This window comes from Lynx canadensis, chromosome C1 (genome assembly GCF_007474595.2).
Source record: "Lynx canadensis isolate LIC74 chromosome C1, mLynCan4.pri.v2, whole genome shotgun sequence".
In the NCBI taxonomy this organism is placed as follows: Eukaryota; Metazoa; Chordata; class Mammalia; order Carnivora; family Felidae; genus Lynx; species Lynx canadensis.
Window position 1 is genome coordinate 157,562,453 of NC_044310.1, and position 27,296 is coordinate 157,589,748.

Genomic DNA, 27,296 nt, shown 5'->3' on the forward strand with positions numbered 1-27,296 from the left:
TTTGCCGACCCCTGTCTAGTTCCTAGATTGAATCACTAGGGGCCTAACCTGAGGTTTGCAGTCAAACCTTGCTCAGCCTGGTTTTGCAGATGTCTCTCTCAGAGTTCATAGGGAAAGAGTGAGTGAGACAGAACAGAGACATGTACTGATATTATCACAATAGCCAGCACCCATTCCAACAGATGATCATTTCCCACCCCAAACACTGCACTCTAACCAGGGGGTGACAGTGTCAGAAGAAGCAAAGGAGACCACTGGGGAATAATCTGTGGGTGTGCTGTGCTGGGGAAAAGGGGATCTGTGGCTCCTTGGAAGATAGATCCAGAAGAAAACACTGGCTAATGAGTCAGGCCCTAGAGACATAGTCACCTGAGTTTATATCCCACTCCATGCTCCTCAGCACATATTTTGAAACCTCATGGCCCCATCTCATCTTTAATGACATCAATACAGAATGAAGCTTTGACATTACATATTGTATTTATATGAAATATGTCATTTAGTGCTTGACACCTTATACACTCTGAATACTGTTACCCTCTACTGCTGCTGTTATTTTTTACTATTGAGTCCTGAAACGTGGGAAGCGTGAAAAAGCAGCCTTCTGCACTCTGCAATTCGCTTTCATCTCCTCTCTCAATAGATCACAGAGTTTGTTTTTTGTCTGGGTACAAGTGGTACTAATCACAGTCATTTATGTGAGCCACTTACCATGTATGCCCAATTACCATGCAGCCAATAATGACTTTGTGCATGAAAAACATATTAGATTAACCGAATTGTTAATTAGTTTAGTGGATTACTAACACTCACCTCAGCTCACGTATACTGAGGCTTCAGAGTTTGCTACTCAGAAGTATGGTGAAAAATGTGCCTGCGCACATGAGTGAAAGAAAGAGAGAGATGGAGGGAGGGAAGAAGGGAGAGAGAGAGAAAGAACAATTAGTGATTATACTGTTCATGGATTTCTCCATTTTCCCAAAGGGAAATTTCTAAAGGTGTAAGCAGAGGTTTGCAAGAAGACATTCAGAGTATGAGGTAAGGTTAATCATTGATGATTAAAATGTTGGAAACACATAGCATTCCACATCTGCATATAGTAAGTACTCAGTTAAATTATTTACAGAAAGTATAGAGTGAACACTTGAAGCTGAGGAGTGTCAAAAGAGTTAAACAAGGAGGCCATTAGGCTGAGGCAGATTTAATACCTTAGCAACCTGCATAAGCAAACCAAAACTTCAGCTCAAACGCCTTAAGGTCAAGAAATCAAAAACCTGAGGACAACTAATCACAAATAGTCAATTAAGCTTCCCCGGGCAAGGCAACTGCTTAAGGTATCGCCAATCAAATTTTTTTTTTTTTTTTTTTGCTTTGCTTCTGTCTTTTCACTATAAAAGTCCCCTGCTCCTATGGGTGGAGAATGGTTTCTCATCACTTCTGGTTTGGTGCTGCTTGATTAGAATTATTTCTGCTTAAATAATCTCCTAAAATTTTGAATATACCTCAGTCTATTTTTTAGCAGAACCATAAAATTGGATTCCTGCCACAGAAGTAACCAAGGGGATTTTAAATTCAGTGTTTCCAATTGGAATTGTGTACTATTTAATTTTCAATTTACCAATTCATTTTTCCCTCTGAAATTTTATTTGGGCACACCTCTGTCCTCTCTGTGCAGGCATGGTATGAAAAGAAAGAGGTCTTTTCTCAATGCATGTTTTTCTGCAGAATGAGCAGATATAAGCAGCTGGGACTCATAAATGTTGAAAGTTCTTAAGAGTCATTAGATCAATAAAGACCAGGGACTTTATAGTAGGGTTTCATACCCGCAATACTTTCACTGGTTTTTCTTTTTCTTTTTTTTCCAATATATGAAATTTATTGTCAAATTGGTTTCCATACGACACCCAGTGCTCATCCCAAAAGGTGCCCTCCTCAATACCCATCACCCACCCTCCCCTCCGTCCCACCCCCCATCAACCCTCAGTTTGTTCTCAGTTTTTAAGAGTCTCTTATGCTTTGGCTCCCTCCCACTCTAACCTCTTTTTTTTTTTTTCCTTCCCCTCCCCCCCCCCCCCCCCCCCCCCCCCGCCACGGGTTTCTGTTAAGTTTCTCAGGATCCACATAAGAGTGAAAACATATGGTATCTGTCTTTCTCTGTATGGCTTATTTCACTTAGCATCACACACTCCAGTTCCATCCACGTTGCTACAAAAAGGCCATATTTCATTCTTTCTCATTGCCACGTAGTACTCCATTGTGTATATAAACCATAATTTCTTTATCCATTCATCAGTTGATGGACATTTAGGCTCTTTCCACAATTTGGCTATTGTTGAGAGTGCTGCTATAAACATGGGGGTACAAGTGCCCCTGTGCATCAGTACTCCTGTATCCCTGGGGTAAATTCCTAGCAGTGCTATTGCTGGGTCATAGGGTAGGTCTATTTTTAATTTTTTGAGGAACCTCCACACTGTTTTCCAGAGTGTTTCACTGTCTTTTCAAATGTGCAAAGCTGGGGGCACTTAGATGGCTCAGTTTGTTGAGCGTCAGACTTCGGCTCAGGTCATGATCTCACAGTTCGTGGGTTCGAGCCCTGCATCAGGCTCACTGCTGTCAATGCAGAGCCTATGTTGGATCCTCTGTCTCCCTCTCCCTCTGCCCCTCCTCACTCACGTTTTCTTTCAAAAATAGATGAATAGACATTAAAAAAAAAGTTTCCAAATGTGTAAAGCTGTATTAAAGTTGTTAAGAAAGTGGCTAAATTATAATGATAGCAATATTTTCCATCTATACTGTTCTTTTAAGGTTTACAAAACACTAACATGTATAATCACATTTAATTTTTTAAACAAAATTCAAGTGATGCCAGTTGTTCATCTTGCAAAGAACTGAATTTTGAAAAGTTATTCTTAGTGTGTTATGCTCTTATGAAATAAAATCAGTAGCTTAGATTGATTATGGTTTGGTCTCTGATAATCATTTCGATTTGTAAATAAAATTCTGTTCTACTTTCCCTAGAAACGTATTTCTACTAAAGCAGTAGACCTCAAATTACAGGCTATCAGCTAGCAAATGTCTATGTAAGATTTTGGCATTTTTCATTATTTTTAAAAAATGTTTATTTATTTTTGAGAGAGAGACAGACAGAGCATGAGCAGGGAGGGGCAGAGAGAGGGAGAAAGAATGCGAAGCATGCTCTAGGCTCTGAGCTGTCAGCACAGAGCCCAACGTGGGGCTCAAATCCATGAACCGCAAGATCATGACCTGAGCCAAAGTCGGAGGCTTAACTCACTGAGCCACCCAGGGACCCCTACATTTTTTATTATTTAATTGGCATCTGTCTCACCTATAATCTAGGGCCAAAATATTTTATTTAAGAATCTTAGGTGAAACTGCTTCCTATGTCCATGCTTTTAAAATTAATATACTTAATTAAACAATTAATAGGCCAAATGAAACGTGCATTTCATTTGTGTGAGGGCAGGAAGGGGTGGTAACAAATTGTAAATAAACCCAAATGTTCACTTTCATTCAAGCCCTCTGAAGGAAAAGGTCGGCAAGCCTTACAAGAAAATAAAAGATTGATGAGTGTGGAAATGCCTTCCGTCTGAGAATCAGAACAATGGCAAGAGTCCAGCGGTAATGAGAGGCGCTGTAAGCTAAGGAAGAAAGCCCTTGGGTTAATGAGCTTTATCTCACCCTAGCCACACCTGGTTATCCTGGTATTCACCATGCATGTCGCTTGTCTTTTGTAGCACGCGTTTTCTTCTGCCATTAGGCACTGATGTGATTTTTAAGTATTGCTTTTCTTCCCCACGAAATGATAAGTTACATCAGGAAAAGATCACATTTCTTTTGTTCACTATTGAATCCTCTGCACTTTGTATGGGTCTGGCATATCATAGATGCTCAATAAGACTTTTTTTTTTATACTCAATAATTCTTGAAAGAACAACTGAAAAAAATACTGGAAATTAAAGTAGCCATGGCATTCGTGAGAGCACGACTATAGCACAAGCGAACAATAAAAATGGTGGCATTGCCTGTTCAGTTGAGGGTATTACTGGCTTGGTATTTTAGTAACTCATTATGTTTCACAAATACGTCCATTAGCACATATCTTGTACTATTATGAAACTTAACTACATGAGCTGTTAACTTTCAGCTGAGAGATCAACGACTTCCCATTTTCATGGCATATTATCTTTTGGACTCAGTCAGAAAAGTCATTGTTTTACAGCTATAAAATCCTTAGTTAATTGGGAATCATTAAATCTCTGGTTTCATCAAGTCAAATGCTCAGCATTCCTTTACTATAAAATGTGTAGGTTTTGCTTGTTTCTGCAGATGGACTCCACCAAATCATTGATGCTTTCCCCCCCTCAGATACTAAAGGAATAAACAAAACACCTTAACTATGGGCTTTTCCGAGATGCCAGCAGGAGATGCTATGTCTAGGCTGCTCAGATCTAAGTACCTGGATGAGGGTTCCTGCCGTATATTCTTCATCATCGAGGACAAGTTTGGAGCCATACCAGAAGGCCAGTGCATAGCAGAAGAAGATGAGACACCACATGAATCCAGTAAAGAATCCCATCACTATCCCTTTTCTAATTCCCCAACGCTGGGCAAACACAAGATTTTTCTCATATCTGTGAAGAGAAAGCATTTGAGTCTATGCCAGCAGCAGCAACTCAAGTCAAAATATTCAAAATAGGCACAGTGCAGTGCTTATACTCAATGATCATAATAAAATCACCCCAGACACAGAGCGCCTTCATGGGAAGAAAATGACGATCGCGTCCACATAGTTATTTTGTTTCTTTCAACCCGGCAGTGAAACATGTTGAAGGAATGATGCCTAACAAAGCCTCATGGTTGGTTGATTACCTCTGGGATGAGAACAGTGTGAGGACAGTGAGAACTTTACCCCAAGAGAAAAGAATTTTCAACACAAATGTTTGGACATAAGGGATCTAGTACTATTTGTGCTTGAACTGTGTTATTAAGTCATGTGGCATGCTTTCTATCAGCAAATGATGTAATTGTTTCCCCCTAGGTTTGAGACCTGTGTTTGCACCAACTCATCTCCATACACCTATCTGACCTGTGACCAAGAATGCTATGTCGTAACATGACCCATGGGGTTCACAGCCACAGGACGGGGATAACTATGTATCCAATTCAAGCACTAAGCTCCAGTGATTCTATACTCTGGCCATTAATAACTGGCATGGTCTTCAAGCTCAGACACTCTGTAACTGCCTTCTTTTATCCCCAAAAAATAAATTCACGGAGAAAATTTCCCATTTCATGGGACAAAAATGAAGGTCTATTCTATGTTACCATTTTCAAAACATTTACATTGCTACTTTTATCAACAATGATGAATATCTTTTATGGTGGAGGAAGTATGCTACTGAAATTTGTTATGAGAAACAAGGTAACTTCACTCTATAAACCAAAAGACACAAAACAAAAACAAAAAATAAGAAAAGAAAAGAAAAGAGGCTAAGTAGAGATTGTAAATTCTCTTTTCTCTTTGGTAGCAACTGAGAATGACATCATCATTCTAGATCTACTCATTAAAAAGAGTTTAAACTGGAGGCTATTTTATAAAATCAGTACCTGGCATATGGAATGCACTTAAGTACTAGATAAATGGAAGAATAAACAACATTCTTGACAACTGTGCTGTTTTACTCATTTAGGTTTTTATTTTTATTAAGAACTAATCTTCCAGATGGGCACCTGGGTGGCTCAGTCAGTTGAGCATCCGACTTCAGCTCAGGTCACGATCTCAACGTTCTCAAGTTTGAGCCCCGCATCAGGCTCTCTGCTGTCAGCACAGAGCCTGCTTTGGCTCCTCTGTCTCCCTCTCTCTCTGCCCCTCTCACACTCATTCTCTCTCTTCCTCCTTCTCTGTCTCTTTTTTTATAATAATGCTTACACCTAAAAAAAAATTTAATGTTTATTTATTTTTGAGAGAGAGAGACAGACAGAGCACTAGCGGGGAAGGGGTAGAGAGAGAGGGAGACACAGAATTTGAAGCAGGCTCCAGGCTCTGAGCTGTTAGCACAGAGCCTGATGTGGGGCTCAAACTCAGGATCCAACCATGAGATCATGACCTGAGTCGAAGTCTGATGCTCAGCTGACTGAGCAACCCAGGTGCCTCTGGAACTGCATTTCAGATCACTCCGTGATCTAAACAGTGTTACAGAGGTTTAGCGTGTGTATGTATCCACCACCACAGTTGAAATAAATATCTAACCTAAAATAGCTTTCTAAACATCTCCCACTATAACATTTTCAAAAACACACAGGTAAAGGCTTGGGGGTCCTTGTAATGCTAATGCCCCATCTAATTGCTCCCAGCTGCCTCTCAAACAGAAGCTCCCTCAGGGTAAATAGACCTAGGTAAAAATCTGCCACTTTGTGCAAAATGGGGAAGATTTCAGGGTGGTATGCCAATCAACAGAATTCTGGAAAGTGGCAGACATTTCAACGAACCAACCTTTCAACCTCTTTTTTCTCACCACCAAAAGCAGCCACTGTTCGCATAGATGAAATGACTTCATCAGCCACTGACCCTGCTTTGGCATAGGCCTTCAATTCATAGTCAGTAAACCTGGACAAACTCTAAAATCCAAAAGAAGAAAACAAGACGTGAAGACCAGGTAATTAGGTAAGTCAACCTGTCACTCAGTAAACATGTGGTGGGTGTTACCAATACAAAACTAGATTCTCGCTGTAACCATGTTCACCAAGGGAAGAATTGCATCCAAGTTTGATCTCTGTTAAACCCCATCCATGAGTGTTTGGTTGCCAGCTTATTAAAATGATTCCATTAGAAGTCAGCCTCAAAAACCTCTCAGAATAAGTCCCAAAGAGGGCATTCAGTGAGACCACAGTGTTTCACTCATTATGCTGATGAAGGTTTTAAGTGAAACTGTGTCCCATTTCATTACTATTGGCCACAGACCATTGCACAGTTTGTGGACAAACACCAGAGACAGAGACTGGTGGTCCGTGCAGGTGCCGTGTTAGTCAGTAGAACGGGGGAGAGGTCCCGAGTATGCAAAGGCGTGATGCCACAGAGGTAATTCCACAGGAGAAAGCTCCAGATTAATATTACACCATTTGACTCAACTATAGGGGCTCAACTAGCTTTGCTCTTTACAGAAGGAACTAAAAAGACATTGCCTTTAATGTTTAACAAATTACTTTTTCTAAAATTGGACTTAGATTGAGTTCTAATTAGAATTAATCACCAAAGAAATCCCTGTCACAGATGAAGATACCAAAATGAATAAAAGCAAATATTGTAAAAGATCGACTCAGAAATCTAAAAAATTTATACTACCCAGACTAAAGGAGTTTATCTTCCAAGTTTTTCCAAACTCTTAGCAGCAAAAACCTTCACAAACAAAATCTTAAATGGAGGTTTTGGGTACAAAATAAGTAAGTGTATAATTTTGTTATAACATATTTATGTTACAAGTGCACACTTCATAAGTTGTGAATTGAAAAGGCAACAATAGGGAAAGTAGGTCTATTTTCATCAACATTAAAATCTGAATTTTACGGACGTTACCGATGACGCTGCAGTTTTTACCACAACCTTCTTTTAACTTATTTCTAAATTATTTATTGAGGAAATCAAGTAGTTGTGAATGTTCATAGTTTTATTGTAATGGCTCATGAAATAATCTCAGGATACTTCAGTAAAATTGATACAAGAGTTTAAAAGATGTATATGGGAAAATATTTAACGATCACTCATGTTTCTCTTGGTTAAATATAAAAGTCAGACACAGGCATAAAAAACCCACAGTAATGTGTAATATTGATATATTGCCACCTCCTGCTCTTTTGTGTCTGTGTGGGGGGGTGGGAGTTGGGGGGGGGGGGTCCTGCTCTTGAATTAGGCCTAGTGAAATTGCTTGCATCATTTTACACAAACATGCACAGACTTGAATTCAAGAAGAAACCAGTGCAGAGTTACAGCATTACAAATCAGTGACACACTGACAAGAAGTTGAAATACGGGCACTGAGATAGCAAGAGAAACTATGCTCTAAGCGTGTTAAAATCAAGCGAACCGGGCTACATCTCTAACATGTTAAATGAGACATATGATCCATCTGAGTATGGACGTTAATTAATTACAGGTTTGAAGAAAGAGATTCAATGTATTGGGGGTGGGGGGAACTGAATTAAATGTTTGCAGAATCCTGGAAGATCCTCTGAGGAAGGGAGGCTTGGTAGGAAGGACTGTGGTGAAGCTTGTGTGGTAAGGTGGATTGGAAAAAAATAAAAGCTTATAACTCTGTAGCAATTAATTCTGTGCCAGATGCCATGCTAAGTGCATAACATGGAATATGCCTTGAATCATCCCAATTACTTTGGGAAGGATTAGCCTTATCTTAAAAGTGAGGAAGCTAACACTTTGACAGGCTAAAAATATCTTTCTTGAGCCAGGTGGTAGAACCAGATGATGGACAGTTGAGGGGAGTGAGCTCTTTGCTATTGTCACTCTGTACTACCTGGGAAATGTTTGAGTAATATAGTCGGTGGACTGTAGAGAATATTTTGCTAGAAAATATTCTCATGGAGATTGGTTTCCTGTTGCTCAATGATGTGCGTGTGGCTTTTCACCTGAATTCTATTCTCATTTACAGTAAATTATTAGTGTGCCTGATCCCATGAGCTGCTATAGAATGTGTCTGCTCTAAAAGCAGAACATAATTTCTTAATCCTTGGGAGTGTTTTTTAATAGGGATGACTCAAAATTCCTACTCCTACGTTTTTTTCTTAGCCTACATACCTGGGGAATGGAAACTGATGGGGACATTGCTCAGAATGGGTCAGGTAACCTCTGTCTGAAACTGATCACACAGCATGGAGAACACAGTTGTGAAGGTAGAAATCTGCATTAGGTGTTTGTTACTGAGCTGAGTATGTTGGGCCTTTTTGAGGAAAACGTCAGAGCTTTAGAGACCATAGGAAGCAATAGGCATATCAGAGAATGGGTGGGGGTTTTGGAGTCAGACTCCCTTGTATTTGATCACTTGCTAGCTGTGTAGTCCCAGACAAGTCCCTTTACCTCTCTGAGACTGCATTTCTTATGTCTAAAATGGCATTAAGACTTTATAAGATTGTTGTAAAGATTAGAGACAATATATATGAAGTTCCTAATAGTGCCTGGCAAAATAGTAAATGCTCAGAAAATGTAGTTGTTATTGTTATTAATACAATAATATTTATGTTATTAAAACATCATCAATCCCTGATCTGTGGAATGTTATTGGATAGTGAGGAATAATCAAACAAAGTAAACTGAAACAGTGATAATATTGACTAAACATACACAGGAAAAAGGAAACAAGTTTCACATTTCTGGCTGTTTCTCAGCACAAAAGTCTTGGAGAGAAGTGAGAAGACATTCTTACCAGACCAATGATGCCTGCTCCAATCCCAATAAGAGGGCTGACAGAGAGAATAACCAAGGTCAGTTTCCAACCCTGGTAAAATCCCAACAGGAACCCACTGATGCTTGTGGTCATGCGCTGAATGAAAATGGCCACTTGGTCAGCAATGGCATCATTGACTTTATTAATATCACTAGAAACAAGAGGGGATTTGATCACTAAAACTGAACTTGGTCAATTCAAATGTCTTGCTGAGAAATCCCAGTCTTTCCTTTCTAAGTACTCTTGTATCTGTACCCCGTTGCCCATGGGAAACAACAGCCTTGCACGTTTTGAAACACTTGATACAGCTTGTGAGTTCGTCAAGTCTCTTTCTCCCTCACAGCCAAGCAAGTTTGTTCTCAACCCAGCTTTCCCAACTGGTGTCCATTCAGTGTTGACAAAGACTTTTAGGAACCACCTTATTTGTCTCTTTCTTTCTTAGGGCTCATATCCTTGGTCTGTCCTAACAAGCTCTTCTTTCCTTCTTCATACCTGCTAAATCCTTTCAGCCTCAAGGAAAAACCCACACACCGCCTAGTTCATAAAAACTTATATAATCCCCGAGGAAGAAGTAATATCTTCCTCCCTGTGTTTGCATAGCAATGTAATTAACCTGTGTATGTGTGTGTACATATATGTAATTATTGCATTCTGCTTATAGGCAATATAGAATAGTGGTGAAGAGCACAGACTCAGGCCAGCTCTGAATTTGAACACAAGCTTCTCCTGGGCTAACTTGCCTTACTTAACCTTCCTATGCCTCAGGTTCTGTCATTATGTCCATCTGCAGATGAGGATTAGTTAATATAAGTAAAGTATGTAGAATAGTGTCCGTGTGTTGTAAGCTATCAGTATGTGCCAGCACTGATTATTTACTTGTTTGCACCTTTTATCTCTCCTACTAGGCTGTAAGTTCCCTGAGATCAGGAATTCTGTGGTTTATCTTTATGGTTTGCATAGAGTAAATCCTCCAGAATACTGGTTGAACATAATTATGTTACATTCATATTCCTGGGAATATTCCCATAATCTCTTGTTTAGATGGAGCCAGGAGGATTTAGGATTTAATAGCAACAAAGGACCTTAGCTATTACCCAGAGGTTTGACAGTTGTATGATAGCAAGGGTAAGTGTCTGTTCAAGGTCATAGTAAGTAAGGGGCAGAACGAGTGCTCGAATCTAAGGGTTTCAACATTTAGTCTCTTATCTTCACTATACTGTACACTAAGTGTCTCTCATGAGACCTCAACGTTCAATTCAATAGGGTTCAATTGGTTCTAATTACTCAGGGCTCATTCAGAATGACTGGAGGGGAGCTATTAATGGCCCCAACTGGTATTTAGGTGTACACTGGATTTAAATTCAGTTTTTTAGTTTGAATCTTTCTCGAGCTATTTTGGATTTTTCTTTGTCTTTGTTTTTATGTGCAGAAATAACCTCAACAGAGCAAGATAATTCGTTCTAATTGTATCATTTTTCCTTATTGATCCATAGATTGTGACATCCCTCAGTCTCTCTTTTGGAGGCCAAATAGCCCTAGCTCTTTTAACTCTTAAGGGCCTACAAACAAAATTTAGTATCCTGGCTATCAACTGTTAATGATCATATTTGATAAAATGTTACCTATGGAAAAAACATGCTACCTGTAAAAGGCCGACTTAAGAGACAAAATGTATCCAAAATAACTGAAAACGTGTCTCCAATTATTTAACTTAGAAACAAGGGTTCTATTATCCAAAACTCACACATACATTAGGAACTCCTACCGACCACTTACTCGGAAAGTCTTGTGTTCAGCTCTCCCACGGAATTGCAGTCAAACCATCCCATTTCCATTCGCATTATTTTCCTAAAGGAAAATTTTCTCATATTCTGTATCTGATGAGCTGCAGCAATCACCCAAAAGCATATCTGAAAATGAAGCAAGGAATGTTTGGCATTGCAGTGTTAAAAATATCCGTGGATTCCTTCTCTTTCCAGAAGAAAACGCTTTCAGTATGAGTGCTGAGAGAAAGAGGAAAGCGATTCGCGGAATGCCGCGTCATGGGAGCTGCGGTGTGAGCCGAGGGCACCTGCTGCTTCAAGCGGGATGAGCAGAACAGCTGCGGAAAGGGAAGCCGAAGGTTCGGGTGTGAATTTGGCTTTGCCACGTGTAGAGCTAACCTTACTGAGTTCCACTGACTGCGCGAGTAAAGGAAAGCTCACAGTGCCGAAAAGAAATTCTTGCTCCAATTTTTGCATGCCGTTTCTGAGTGTATTTTTCCCGAGAGGCCTACCAACAAGCATGTTTGTATAGTTTCCAGGCTATTGGACAATGATTTTCAGAGAAAGTAAGACAAAAGTTATGACATAAGCAGGGAATCTACTGATAGTTTTCCCCAACCAGATGTAGTCGGGTTGTCATCAAAATGCCCAGTGCCAGAATGAGAGAAACTGATTCATTTCTTTTTACAGTGAACATGAACTTCCTGGAATTCTTGAATGAATGGAGATTGAGGGGAATAATTATTTTCTTTCTACAGAAGAAGGCAAAAGATGAAATATTTTTCTTCTTTAATAAGGGTTAAGCATGGGGCACCTGGGTGGCTCAGTCAGTTAAGGTCTGACTCTTGATGATTTCGGCTCACGTAATGAGCCGAACTCATTGTCTGTGAGTTCGAGCCCCACATCCAGGCTCTGTGCTGACAGTGTGGAGCCTGCTTGGGATTCTCTCTCTCCCTCTGTCTCTGCCCCTCCCACACACTCTCTCTCTCACTCTCTCAAAATAAATAAACTTAAAAAAAAAATAAGGGTTAAGTAACTCCAAGCCCTCCCATGGCTTAAATCTAGAATACACTCTAGATTCAGTTTACAGAATTTGAGTTGGAATACAGATTGGTGAGATTTTGACAAAGAAAGAGAAAAAGAAAGTCAAGTTTGCTTTCCTCCAACTCCTCATGCCTGCCTTTCTCCAGGGTGTTCATATTCTCATTACAAACACATCCACAATTGCCTTTTTTTTTTTTTTTTTGAGTTTAGAAGAAAAGATAAGGTCTAGGGGACAGGGAAGGACAGGGCATTGAAATTCAATGTCTATTCATTCACCATCTCTCTAGGCAACTGCTTATGTTTTTCTCCCCATCTGAGAGCAAGAATCCTTCCCCATTCTCTCACCCACCCCCATCTCCAAGTAAAACTGTAGTCCTTAGGGTATCTGAACAACTTAAAAGTTAAAGAGGGGCACCTGGGTGGCTCAGTGGGTTGAGCGTCAGCCTTCTGCTAAGGTCATGATCTCACCGTTCATGAGTTCGAGCCCTGTGTCCGGCTCTGTGCTGACAGCTCAGAGCCTGGAGCCTGCTTCGGATTCTGTGTCTCCCTCTCTCTCTGCCCCTCCCCTGCTCACATGCTGTCTCTCTCTCTCCTCTCTCTCTCTCTCTCAAAAATAAATAAAAACATTTTTAAAAACTTTTAAAGTTTAAGAGCGTACTTTGCATTTCATTGTAATGTATTTGAACCCAGAGGTTGATCTATAAATAAAATGAAGGCGCTACTCACTTGAATATATCCTGTGATGAGTACTGACAAAGCAATTCCAGCATAGTAACTGGCAAATTTGATCATTTCACTTTCAATGTCCAGCAACCTTCAAAAGAAGGGGAGAATATTAAGATTCAGAAGTCGCCTCAGGTTAACCAAGATAACATTTGTGGGTACAGAGGAATTTAAAATATAAAATATGGGTAAGCCCTCTTATCTATGTAGAATTATGATTCTATCTAACCAAATCTCTACATAGACCTCATGGTACCAATCCCAGCAAAGATGCCTACCCCCTTCATCTTTATAGGCAGAACTAACTCATTGGCAACTGCTGGAAGCCAGGGGCAGTAGATGGCAGCCCAGGGCTCTGTCCATAGAGTCCCTCCACTCATGCTCATTGTGCAGTGATGGAGCAAATCACCAGAGAAAGGTTTTATAAAGCCAGACAGGTGTCCGAAAAGACACTGGTGAGAGGTGTGGGCTATAAACCAGGAAGCTTACTGTACCTCCTCTAGGAATCTAAGCCAGCTTTTCAGCTCTTCCATCTCAAAGTGACATTGTGAAAAATGTGTGTGTTTCATCATCCCAAAGAAAGAGAAAAACACTTATTAGCCCAGGCCTTCTGCTGACTACAGCGCATGAAGTTTCACTCTCTGGCACGATGTCTAAGATGAACCCAAAGAACTTGTAGAGAATAGCTAGAAAGCCCTAAAGCATTTTTCCAGCACAACTATCATGCTGTGGCACAGGGTTTGGGATTCACAGGGGCAGTGAGGGGAAGCAAAAATTATTCTGAAATTGCTTTCAGAAAATAAAGAATTTTATAATTAGAAAATTAACATAGGTTGATAACAGTTCTGACCCTTGAGGATGCTCTAAATGATATCAAGTCCATTTCTTCTTTTTTTAATGTTTATTTATTTATTTTGAGAGAGAGAGAGAGAGAGAGAGTGAGAAGAGAGAGAACATGAGCAGGGTAAGAGCAGATGGAGAGAGAGAGAGAGAGAGAGAGAGAGAGAGAGAGAGAGAGAGAGAGAATCCCCAAGCAGACTCCATACTCAGCGCAGAGCTGGCACAAGGCTCAATCCCACCACTGTGAGATCATGACCTGAGCTGAAATCAAGAGTCAGACGCTTAACTGACTGAGCCACCCAGGTGCCCCTTGAGTCCATTTCTTTAGAATTGGAAAGCAGTGTCTTCAGCAGAGATGCTCTCATCCTACATGCTTTCTGCTTCCCATCAGGCCTTCCTCTTATGACCCAAGCTTGAATTGTTCTCTCCCTCTACTGAACTTGGACCAAGTGTTGAAGTACAATTTCTTTAATTCAGAACAAACTATGATTCTGTGACAGATTTTAATTGCCATCTTGCACTACTATTCAGCATCTTTATTGAAAATATTTGTTTGTTTTGCTAGATTGCAAGCTACTTGAGGGAAAGAGCTTGGTTTAAGCTGCTTGCTCACACTGCCTGAACCCTTGTACAATACCTTACACATAGCAGACCCAACACCGCAGTGTTTCTTCATTTTGCTTTGACTTTTAAAATACTTATGAGGAAGGGATATAATTGCTTTGGTCAACCCCACTGATAATCTCCAAACCAGCTAATATGTCTGTTCACCACATTCCCAGTCTTTCATGATGGTTGAAAGGGAACTCCAAGCATGGACAAGAGCTAGAAAACTTACATCCACAATCGGAGGCTCTCACAAAAGTTAAGTATCCCTGTACAGGGTGTGTAGTGAAATATTGTGAGGAAAGACTTCTAAAGGACAAGTTAGTCCATATTGCTAATTTTCTGTTTGTGACATGAAATTTGGGTGTCCAAAAACAGACAACTATGAGTATTTGTCAGAAAGTTTTACTTAAGATTTCCTGTGGTGTGTTCCTTCTCCAGATACTCTAAGCAGAGGTGATAAAAGGTGTCTCTGTCAGTTATAAACAAACCTACTCAGACTGAAAGTACTGAGCACAGACCCAGATCCAAGATTTATTGGGGCAAACTCCCAGAGAATTATATAGGGGATGGTGTGGATAAGCACATGAGTAGTTTATGATTCTGTTCACTCTTGAAACACCCCAGAGATGAATGGTTAACTTTTTTATTTTATTCTTGGGAATAAGAAGTTATTAGGGTTTTAGAAACTACTTGTGAATATTTCTGGAACAACAGAACAGATCTATCAGAAAAAAACTGCTAGGAAGGAAAAGAGCAGGCTGCTTTGGTTCCTTTCAGTGCACATCAAATTTTCTTTTGGGGCGCCTGGGTGGCGCAGTCGGTTGAGCGTCCGACTTCAGCCAGGTCACGATCTCGCGGTCCGTGAGTTCGAGCCCCGCGTCAGGCTCTGGGCTGATGGCTCAGAGCCTGGAGCCTGCTTCCGATTCTGTGTCTCCCTCTCTCTCTGCCCCTCCCCCGTTCATGCTCTGTCTCTCTCTGTCCCAAAAATAAATAAACGTTGAAAAAAAATTTTCTTTTATCATCTGGTGGAAAGTTTTCTTGTGGCTGTAAAATCCTGGAAAGGATTCTTTAAAGTGTGGGGGTGATTTGGACCACCAAATGGGCGCCTTTCTTTTTAACAGCAAAATTGACATACATTTACTAGAGTAAATTCAGATTCCCTTGGTTCATTTGTCTAAGGGAGAAGAGGGCAGAAAGATGGCAATTAAAGGGGAAAGGTACGAGATATTTTACAAATGATTAAGATATGAGGGATTCTTACCTTGCCCTTTATGAAAAATAAATTCACCATAAAATCAAATTACTCAATTTATACTTCAAGGTTGCAGATTTACTAAACACAGAGGGTTTTCATTTTCAATACCTAGGAGGTCTTTATGACAGGGTGCATTGCTTAACATGGAGTCTTCCGTTCAATGGTTTTCATGCATGGTAGACCCAGTAGTACTGACACTGTAGAGTGAACATCAGTGGCAACTCACAACTGACCACCACAGGTTGGCAGAAATGTGGCCATGTCCTACTCTCAGAATGATGGAGGCTCTGTATTGTTTAATGCACGGGACATCAACCTGTGCACAAACGGCTGATCACTGAGTAAAGCTGCTCTGCAGAACACCCATACACGATGGCTTACTGCCAGAATGGCTAGAGAATCTATGACAATTTCCAGAACAGCTAGGATTCCCTTTCCGAGAATCTATGACAATTTTTTTTCACCCAGGAAGCCATTTGTTTGTTTTTCATTAAACTTTTCATTTCGAGGCAATTGTATATTCTCATGCAATTGTGAGAAATAATACAGAAGCATTATATATGCCCTTTGGCAATATCTTGCAAAACTCTAGGACAATATCACAACCGAGATATTGGCATTGATGTAATCAAGATCGGAACATCCTCATCACCTCAAGGATTTTCATGTGGCCTTTTTACATCTACACATGCAGCCTCCACTCCCCCCTTAACCCCGGGCTACCACTCATCTATTCTCTAGTGCTATAGGTTTGTCATTCAAAGAATATTATAAAGTGGAATAAAGAATATTATGTAACTGGAATCACACAGTATGAAACTTTTTGGCATTGGTTGGCTTTTTTTCACTCAGTATAATTCTTTCATCAATTATTTGCTCCTTTTCATTTTCAAGTACTATTCCGTGGTATAGATGTATCACAGCTTAACCACTCACCCATCGAAGGATGTCTGGGTTGTTTCCAGTTTTTGTCTGTTACAAGTAAAGTTTCTATAACCTTTGTGTACAGGTTTTTGCATGAACGTTAGTTTTAATCTCTCTGGGATAAATCCCCAACAGTAGAATTGCTGTGTTATATAACACTTGCATGTTTATTTATTTATTTATTTATTTATTGCCAAACTGTTTTCCAGAGTGGCTGCGCCATTTTGCATTTCCATCAGCAAGGTGTAAGTGATCCAGTTCCTCCACATCTTCACCAACATTTGGTGTCATCACTATTTTTATTTTAGCAATTCTGATAGATTTGTGCTGATGTCTCATTTTGATTTTAATTTGCTTCCCTAACCGCTAATGTTGCTGAGTATCTTTTCATGTGCTCATTTGCCATCTTTATATCCTTAGTGAAATATCTTTTCATGTGTTTTCCCCCATATTCTAATTTGAATTTTTCTAACCACTGAGTTTGGAAAGTTCTTTATATTTTCTAGATCTTAGCCCTTTGTTAGATACATAGTTTGCAAACATACTCTCCCAGTCTGTAGCTTTTCTTTTTCATTCTCTTAACAGGGTCTTTTGCAGAGCAAAAGTTTTTCATTTTGATGAAGCCCAATTCATCAACTTTTCTTTTTATGGACTGTACTTTTAGTGTCAAGTCTAAGAGCTCTTTGTCTAGCCTTAGACATGAAAATGGTGAGCTACACATTTTTCTAAAAGTTTGGTTTATTTTTTACATTTAAGTCCATAATCCATTTTGAGCTATTCTGTGTATGGGTTCATTTCTTGCCTATGGATGTCCAATTATTTAGGCACCATTTGATAAAAAGTTTGTATTTCCTCTATTGAATTTCTTTTCCACCCTTGTTAACAGTGGGACATATTTGCACTGGTCTATTTGAGTTCTCTATTCTGTTCTTCTGTCAATACAACACAACCTTGCTTTAGCTATATAACATATCTTGAAATTGAGTAGACTGTTCCCTCACACTTTATTCTTCTTTTTCAAAGTTGTTTTAGACATTCTAGTTCTTTTTTTTTTGACTTTTCATATAAATTTTAGAGTAATCTTGTCTCTATATACAAAAATATCTTGCTGAGATTTTAATGATTTTATTAAACCTGTATTATCAGTTTGGAGGAAATGAGATTTTTCTTATACTGAATTTTCCAATTCATTAACAATATATGTCTCTTCATCTGTTTAGATCTTTGATTTCTTTCATCAGGAGTTTACATTTTTCAGCATGTAAATCCCATATATGTTTTATTAAATTTACAACTAAATACATTTTTAAAGCAATTTTAAATGGCATTATGTTTTGAATTTTGGTGTCCACATGTTCATTGCTAGTATGCAGAAACAGTACTAAATTTTGTATATTTATTTGGTATTTTATGACTTTGCCAAACTCATTTACTGGTTCTAAGATATTTTCGTAGATTCTTTGGGATTTTCTATGTCCACAATAATATCATCTTCAATATAATTCGGTGTATTTCTTCCTTTTAGGTCTGTATTTTGTTTTCACTTAAAATGTTTTTGGTTGTAATAAAAAATACATAACATAAAATTTGCCAACTTAACCACTTTTAAATGTATAGTTCAATAGTGTTAAATATTAAATCAGTATTCCTTTCCTTCCTTATTGTATAGGCTAGAACTTTGAGCACTGTGTTGAATAATAGTGGTGAAAGCATATATTCGTGCCTTGTTTCCAGTCTCAGGGAGAAAGCATTTAATCTTTCACTTTTTTTTTCCTTACTTTGTTTTTATTTTTTAAAAAAAATTTTTTAATGTTTTTAATGTTTGTTTTTGAGAGGGAGAGAGAGAAAGAGAGACAGCATGAGAGGGGGAGGGGCAGAGAAAGAGGGAGACAGAAAATCCAAAGCAGGCTTTGCGCTGTCAGCTCAAGGTTAGACATGGGTCTGAGGCCCGCCACCGGAAGATCATGACCGGAGCCGAAGTTGGATGCTCAACCAACTGAGCTACCCAGGCACCCCTCAATCTTTCACACAAAAAAGCTGTGGGACTTTTTTGTAGATGTTCTTTCTTAAGTTGAGGAAGTTCCTTTCCATTACTAGTTTTCTGAGAGTTTTTGTTATGAATGGGTGTTGAAATTTTAAGTGCTTCTTCATCTTCAATGAAGATCATCATGTGGTTTTATATACTAGCCTGTTAATGTGGTAGATTACGTTCACTGTTTTTCTAGTACTGAACCACATGTGCTTCTCTAGAATATACTCTACTTGGTGTGTAATTCTTTTTTATATATTGTTAATTCTATTTGCTAGTATAACATTTTGCATCTATATTCATGAGGAATATTAATCTGTGCTTTTCTTTTTTTAATATTTTTGGCTGGCTTTTGGATCACAGTAATACTAGCTTCATAAAATGAATTAACTACTCCCTCTTATTATCTGGAAAATATTGTATAAAGCTGGTGGTAGTTTTGTTTTTTTTTTTTTTTTTTTTTTTGAAACATTAGGTAGAATTCTCCAGTGAAATCACATGGGCCTGGAGATTTCTTTTTTTAGAGTTTTAAAATTATAAATTCAATTTCTTTAATAGGGCTATTCTAATTATTTGTATCACATTGGGTGAGTTGTGGTAGTTTGTTTTTGCAAGCAATTGGTTCATTTTTCTAAGTTGTCAAATCTATGTGTGTAGACTAGTTACAGTAGTTCCTTGTTGCCCCTTTGATGTTTGCAAGGTCTACAGTAATATCTCATCTTCCACTCCCAGCATTGGTCATTTGTGTCTTCTCCCTTTTTCCTTTGTCAGTTTTGATAAAGTTTTGCCCATTTAACTGATTTTTTTTCAAAGAACTAGATCTTTGTTTCATTGATTTCCTGTATTTTTTTTTTATTTTTATTATACCCTCTCATCTGCTTTCGGTGGACTTATTTTGCTCTTTTCCGAGGTTCTTAAGTTGGGAGCTTAGATGTTTAGTTTGAGATGTTTCCTCTTTCGTAATGTATGCATTTAGTGCTATAAATTTTCCTCCCAGTACTGCATGAACTGTGTCCCACAGATTTTTACATTTTGTGTTTTCCTTTTCATCTAGTTCAATTTTTAAACATTTCCCTTGACACTTCCTCTTTGACCTATGAATTATTTAGAAGTGTACTGTTTGATTCTCAAGAATTTGGGGGGTTTTCCATTTATCTTTCTGTTACTGATTTCTAGTTTGATTCCATTGTGGTTAGAGAATTCACTCTATTATTTCAATTATTTTATATTTTATTTCAATTATTTTATATTTATAAGCAAATTGAGGTTTGTTTCATAGCTCATAGGGTATGGTCTGTCTTGGTATGTGCTCTGTAGGCACTTAAAAAATGTGTATTATGTGGTTGTTGAATGGAATGTTCTATACATGTCGTTTAGATCCTGTGGCTGCTGGTATTTAGCTCTTCTATATCCTTGATAATTTTATGTCTAGTTGCTCTTTCAATTGTGGAGAAATGGTAATTAAGGGTTCTACTATATTTTTGATTTGTCTATTTTTCCTTTCTGTTCTGTCAGTTGTTGCTTCACAAGTTTTGCAACTCTGGTGTGTATACATTTAAGATTGCTGTGTCTTCCTGGCAGATTGACTTTTTCACCTTTGTATGATGGTCCTCTTTGTCTCTGGTAAATTTCTTTATTCCAAAATCTAATTTATCTTATATCAGTGTAGTCATTTCTGCTTTCTTTTGACTAAGGTTTGCATGAAAAATCTTTTTCCATGTACTACTCAAACTGTTTTTATATTTTTATTTCATTTTATTTAAGTAATCTCTACATCCAATATGGGGCTCAAACTCACAACCCCAAGATCAAAAGTCACATACTCTACTGACTGAGCCATCCGAGGTGCCCTCAAACATTTTTTAAAATTCAAAGTTAATTTACCTGTAGTGTTTTTGAGTATATCTCTTTGTATAGCTTTTTTAGTGGTTGCTCTAGGAGTTATGTTATAAATATAATATAATATATATATATATATATATCGCTTATTATAATCTGCTAGTGTCATTTTACCAGTTTGTATGGAGTGTAAAAACACTATCTCCCTTTATATACCTTTATTCTCCTCTGTTAATACTATAATTATCTTTAATATTTCCAAATCAAATTCACATCAAACAATGTTACAATAGGATGATATCAAACAGTGTTGGCAGTTTTTACTTCCACCTTTAAAAATAAGTCAGAAAACTCAAGCGGAGGAGGAAAGTCTACTATGTTTACCCATGATTTTGCTTACTATGTTCTTCCTTCTTAATGTCCAAGATTATTTTTATTATTTCCTTTCTGTTCAAAGAGCTTCCTTTAGCCATTCTTAAGTAAGTCAGCTGGCAATAAATTCTCTGAATTTCCCTCGTCTGAAAATGTCTTGATTGTCTCTTCCACGGAGGTTGTGATGAATGTCCTCACCCTCTGATCCCATGCAAGCAGGCAGGGAGAGAGGTTTCTCTTTACAGTGGGGGTGCTTCAACTCTACATATTCTTCACTGACACCACAGAGGTGGGGTGGGAGACAGACACAGCAGGGGCTCAGTGATACCTGGTAAAGGTGGAAGTCTAGGCCCAACTCAACCTTTGCTAGCATGGGTAAGTGTGAGGTTATGTAGTGTTTTTTGTTTTTGTTTTGTTTTATTTTCCTGTGGTGTTGGCTTGAGTAGAATAGTGATATAGTTATTGCCTGAGATTTTTCTGTTAGGCTGCCTCTTTGTGGTCTACTATCTAGAAAGAGCAGAATTTTATTAAGTCCTTTGTGGTTTGTGCTCACTGGTTTTTCCAGATTGCAGCTTTCCCAACACCCATGTGTGGTACATATGAGGCCTAAAAATAACCCAGGGAACTCACAGTCATGTCATGATTTGAGTCCTGAGAACTCTAACCTTCTTTTATCCACTTTTTAGACTACTATGTTTGTTTTATATGTAATGGATTAAATAATCCAATCAAACAGCAGAGATTGTCAGACTGGATAAATCTAAAAAACAAACAAACAAACAAGCTCCAACTGTAGACTGTCTACAGGAGACACATTTTAGATTCAAAGATATGAACGAGTTAAAAGTAGGATGGAAAACGATATGTCACGGCAAAGAGCAACCATAACAAACCAAGAGTGGCTGTACCAATATAAGACCAAATAAACTTTTAAAAATTGTTATTGGGAATAAATGTTTTGTAATTATAAAAGGACCAATCTATCAGAAGATTATAACAATCAGAAGATTATAACAATTATAAACATATATTCATCTAAAAACAGAGTTCCCCAATACATGAAGCAAAGTCTGACAGATTCAAGAGTAGAAATAGGTAGTTCAATAATAATAGTCAGAGATTGCAATTCTATACTTTGCATTGGATAGAATAACCAGGAATAGAAGACTTGAATAATACCACGAACCAATAGACCTAACAGAAATCCTTTGAACATTCCATTCAATAACAGCAGACTGCATGTTCCCCTCAAGTGCACATGGAGCACTCTGCAGGATAGACCCATGCTAAGCTGTACCAATCCATGCTACAATATGATGAACCTTGAAAATATTATGCCAAGTTAAAGAAGCCAATCACAAAGGACCACATATTGTGGGATTCCAGTTGTATGAAATGTCCAGAATAGGCAAATCTACAGAGCCAGAAAGTAGATTAGTGGTTGTCTAGAGCTGAGGGGGGATGGGAGATGGGAGAGTGACAGCTAAAAGTTTCTTTCTGTGGTAATAAAATTTTCCTAAAATTGGGGCGTCTGGGTGACTCAGTCAGTTAAGCATCTGACTCTTGATTTTGGCTCAGATTGTGATCTCATGGTTGTGGGATCAAGCCCTGTGTTGGGCTCTGCACTGACAGCTTGGAGCCTGTTTGGGATTTTCTCTCTCTCTCTCTCTCTGTCTCTCTCTGCTCCTTTCCCACTCTCATTCTCTCTCTCAAAATAAATAGACATTTTTAAAAATATTCTAAAATTGATTGTAGCGATAGGTGCACAACTGTAAAATACAGAAAACCATTGAATTATACATTTTAAATTGGTAAATTTTATGGTATGTGAATGTATCTCAATAAAGCTGTTTTAAAAACTGTATGGTTTTGCAGTGTTTAAATTCAACACAGTGTTTGAATGCATACACTATACGTACATTGCTAAGAAAACAGACCAAAATCCAAGAGAAAGTACAGGCTGATTTCTACTTTGACGCATTCATATGTGGGCGAAATAAAGAATAATATTTCCCAATGGCTGTGGTAGTCAGCCTCTACAGAGCCCCTAATCATTCTTGTCTCTTGGTTTCCACACTGCTGCATAGTTCCTTTTCAAATTGTACCAGGGTTGGTCGTGTGACCAGTAGAAAATGGCAGAAATGGACACCTGGGTGGCTCAGTGGGTTAAGCGTCTCTTGATTTTGCCTCAGGTCATGATCTCATGATTCATAAATTCGAGTCCTGTGTTGGTCTCTGCCACTGACAATGCAGAGCCTGCTTGGGATTCTCTCTCTCCCTCTCTCTCTGTTCCTCCTCTAGTCTCTCTCTCTCTCTCTCTCTCTCTCTCTAAACTAAAAATAAACTTTAAAAAAAGAAAGAAAATGGCAGAAATTATGGTATGTCACTTCCACAATAAAACTTTGGGGCTTTGTGGCTTTTGTTTGAATTTTTACACTTTAATTGGATAAAAGAAAATAAAAATAAGCTGCACCGTGGTATTTGGACTACTTGGATTTCCCTTCATTCATCATGTTTCATTCTTTTGCCATATTATTTGACTATTCTGAGCAAATAAATTCTGATAAGCTGTTAAGGAAGCTTGATGTTCCATAATACTTTTCAGCATTATTCACTGAGAGCTGTTTGGAAGGCTTTGCCTAAAAATTCCACCCAATGAATTACAATTCATATGTAGAAACCAACCAGTGAAATGAAAGAGTAAAACAAGCTTCTACCAATAAACATGCATGCTTATATTGATAAGATCATGGAGCAACCCTGTCCAAGACCTGTACACCTATTATAATAGGTAGAGAAATTTTACTTTAACGATGTGCTTTTTCCAAGAAGGAAAGTTGCAAAAGAGTTGGGTAATTTTGGAGACACGTTAACTACTTACAGTAAGAAAATGTCCTCACCCTTGTCTTCTGCCCCACCCAAGTCCATTTTCACATTGATCTTAACTAACGCCAAAGCTAAACAAACATTTACTCAGAAGAATAAATGGTAGTCCCATCAGTGACCATAGTCACTCACAATTAAAAAGTATTCAACTCATCAAAAGAGTAAAGAAAAGGCCTGAGAAGGGTTGGGATCTACACAAGTTCAGATACCCATATGAAATTTTTAAAAAGGACAAATATCCATTTAATGTTTTGCATCACATGAATTCAGCAGAAGCCAATGAACTTCTGAAAGCCCCTATTTGCTCTGCACAATGAGCTCACCTTTGAGTATATAATCCAGTAAGAATGAATAAAGTATGACTAAGGGATAGCCATAGGAAATTCTTTTCTAATGAATGTTGGTGATGCAGACGTTAAAGGTAGATTCATTCTTTAAATCATCTAGTAAATATTTATAAGCACTTGGCATTGCGGATAAGTCTCAAATTTTAGCCCCTCTAACATTTATTTCCAAATATTAAGGCATGAAGAGATATGCCTTCAGGAATTTTCCCTAGAAAATTTTACCTTCATGAGTGTTAATGATTTGGGTCAACGTACATCATATTATAAGTCTGAATGCATTTTTTCCGAAGAGGGAGGCAATTAACATTACATTTAGTAGTCATACTACTCAATTCATTTTTGTCCTCCAACATAAATGAAAGACTTTTAAAAGATTGTCATTGACAACAGCAACTCTTTTATGCAAACTGTTCCAAATTTAGAAGAAAAACATATATTTAGGCTTTAGGAAATTTATTTCTCATGAGTAGGCTTATAATTTTTTAAAAGGTAATTCTGCACATTGTATGTTGTCCTATATTTTTCTGTCAAGCACTAACCAGTTGTTACTACCTATTTATTTCAATCGTCTTTGATTTAATGATGATTTTACTGACTAGACCTAAATGCCATGAAGATAAGGACCATAACTCAAGATAACCACTGTATCCTTGAGGTTTACAAAGTTCCTGATAAGTAGTTGGTGTTCAAAAAATTTTGATTGAATGAATGAGTGAATGAAAGACCCTAACAGTAGATAATATTATGGAAGAGTATCAGTGATGTAGGAGGATTAGTTCATAATCTAAATCAAACATGTAGGGGTGCCTGGGTGGGGTTCAGTTGGTTAAGCATCCAACTCTTGATTTAGGCTCAGGTTCGGTTCGTTGAGATGGAGTCCTGTGTGGGCTCAGCACAGACAGTGTGGAACCTGCTTGGGATTCTCTCTGTCTTCCCCTCCCCCGCTCTCTCTCTCTCTCTGTCTCTCTCAAAATAAATAAACAAACATTAAAAAAAAACAAATCAAACATGTAGAAAAAATTTTAGATGAAGGTAAAAAATGTAATTTTGTTCGAGGGAGCCCCTCCAAGTGTCTTCCAAGGCAAGATGTGCCCTGCCCTTGGCTCTTGAACCTGAGTGTGTGACTTCATACATGCAAATGAGCTTGTTCTGGCCCTGAAGCAGTGTGAGGCTCACTGCAAAGTCCATGCTATGATAGTGAGTCAACACTGAACACTATGGACTCACTGATTTCGGGCTAATCACAAAATGAACAGTAGCACGGTGAGTTCTGGCTAATTCTGCGTGGCTCCCTTCTGTTTGCTGCAGCATCACACAACTCTTGCATAGAAACTCAACTACTGAGACCAGGGGCCCCTACTCCAAGTCCTGTAGCACAACAATGAATTTCCCATTATAAAAAGAAGGCTGAGGATCAAATGGAACATTAGCCACAGTCACAGAAGCTAAGAAATGGAAAGTAGTTAAGTGACTAACAAAAGTCTTGAAAATGAGACGTGAGACATGACAAAGACTCAAATAAAATTCATGGCTCACTTCCCAAGTATATTGGTAGTGTTCATCCTCAAGCCTATAGTCTACCAAGTGGTTAAATTTGGGTGTCACATTTAATAGGCAATTTCCAGTTCTATTTTTTTGTTGGAATTTAAAAACCTGGTAAGATAGGAAGAACCTTAGGAGGGAGTAATTTGTAGAAATACGGGTTGAATTTATGTTTCTGTTTGTTCTATGTTGGATATCAATCCAGATCAGCTAACAAAATCCCACTTACATATTTTGAATTGTAATTCAACATATAAACAAAAAAGGTTAAACATAAAAAATAGCCTACCCACAACGCGTTCCATTTGTCATATCCTGGTTAAGGGAGCTGTTGATCCATACTATGGTGTTGTTTACACATGCTTTTCCAGGGATCTTGAGTTCTTGTAATTCAGTGTCATAGTCAATAAAAATATCTGTCATTGTGCCAAAAATGAGGAGCAGGACTGGATGGGATAGTCCATGGAGAAATGCACATACACTTCCCACAAACATCAGCCAAATGTCAGTCGTTGAAGAAAATCGAAACTTGAAAAACAAAGGATTCAGAGATCATCTATGGGTGAAAAGCAGGAGAAGTAGGAGGACTATTTAATTTTAGTTACTAGATTCTGATAAATAGTATTCAGCACCAAATTTTATGGGAATCCTCTTCATTGAACAATAGAGTTTTCACTAACTATATAAAAATAAGTGGTATATCAATTATCTAAGACAGTAGACTCTTACATTTTTCGTTTGTTATTTTTTTCCTAGTCTCTGAATTCATTCTCTTTACCTCAAGAACTGACTTCAGTTCTTAGGTATTGATTCACAACATAAGTGGGAAGTGATCAATGGCATTGATGAGATTGCCATGTAGAAATATTGTGTAGGGCATTCACCAGTAGCATAAATTGGCTCCCAGAACTGACACTGACAAAGAAGAGTGCCTATTTTTGCCTAGAAATGTCTCTACCTTGTGAAAATTTGGGGTAAATACCTACACTTAGAATTTATATAGATATGTCATAAGAGTAAGTATACATAATATAGTTACTGTGATAATTTTCCTTACTAAAATAATAATTATGGACTTAATGGTTATTTTCCAGGACACTGTTCTGATCTACCAGATAGGATTTATGTGTTTAATTAGCAATATATTTCTAATTGCCATTCAGCATGTTATCCCATGGACAACGTTTATGACTAAAAACGTGAACACTGTACTTAAAAACCTGCCAATGACTGAAGATTTAACACTCCTCCATGATCTGAACAATTTTCCATTGCAAAATTATGTCAAAAATCAGCACAATTTTATTACCAATTGAAAGAAGCTAACTTGAGTGCTGTCACCTTTTTTCTCATCTTGTAACCTGAGGAGAGAAACATATGGATTTATAGACCATCCTTTCCAAAACAAAGAGAAATTCTCCATAGGTGGTGATTTTCTGAGTCATCCTTTAGCAAGAAATAAAGTCCCCACTGACGGAGAAATTCTTGCCAAACCGGGCATCCTAAAAACAAACTTTTATTTTTCAGATTTACCTCTTCTAGAGATTTTGGTATAGCTCTATTTCATGTTGAGCAGAAAGTCAGTGAGGTTTTTCTGAGAGATATTGAGAGAAAATGAAAAGTCTCTATACTCCCAGTTTATATTAGCAA

At 38.1% G+C, this 27,296-nt stretch overlaps 1 protein-coding gene across 6 annotated transcripts in view; it reads right to left on the minus strand.

Annotated features, from left to right (window-relative positions):
- ABCB11 (ATP binding cassette subfamily B member 11) overlaps positions 1-27,296 on the minus strand; it is a 118,670-nt gene that overhangs the window by 50,664 nt on the left and 40,710 nt on the right. For 5 of the 6 annotated variants that reach the window (XM_030325966.1, XM_030325965.2, XM_032594434.1 and 2 more), the window contains exons 4-10: positions 26,956-27,007; positions 25,936-26,174; positions 13,007-13,094; positions 11,250-11,383; positions 9,453-9,624; positions 6,515-6,639; positions 4,478-4,652 (exon numbers count right to left, since the gene is read on the minus strand). In XM_030325966.1, the coding sequence (XP_030181826.1) occupies positions 4,478-4,652; positions 6,515-6,639; positions 9,453-9,624; positions 11,250-11,383; positions 13,007-13,094; positions 25,936-26,174; positions 26,956-27,007 (985 nt within the window). Of the gene's footprint in view, positions 1-4,477; positions 4,653-6,514; positions 6,640-9,452; positions 9,625-11,249; positions 11,384-13,006; positions 13,095-25,935; positions 26,203-26,955; positions 27,008-27,296 lie in introns of all 6 variants that reach the window. The other variant, XM_030325969.1, reaches the window with a different exon arrangement.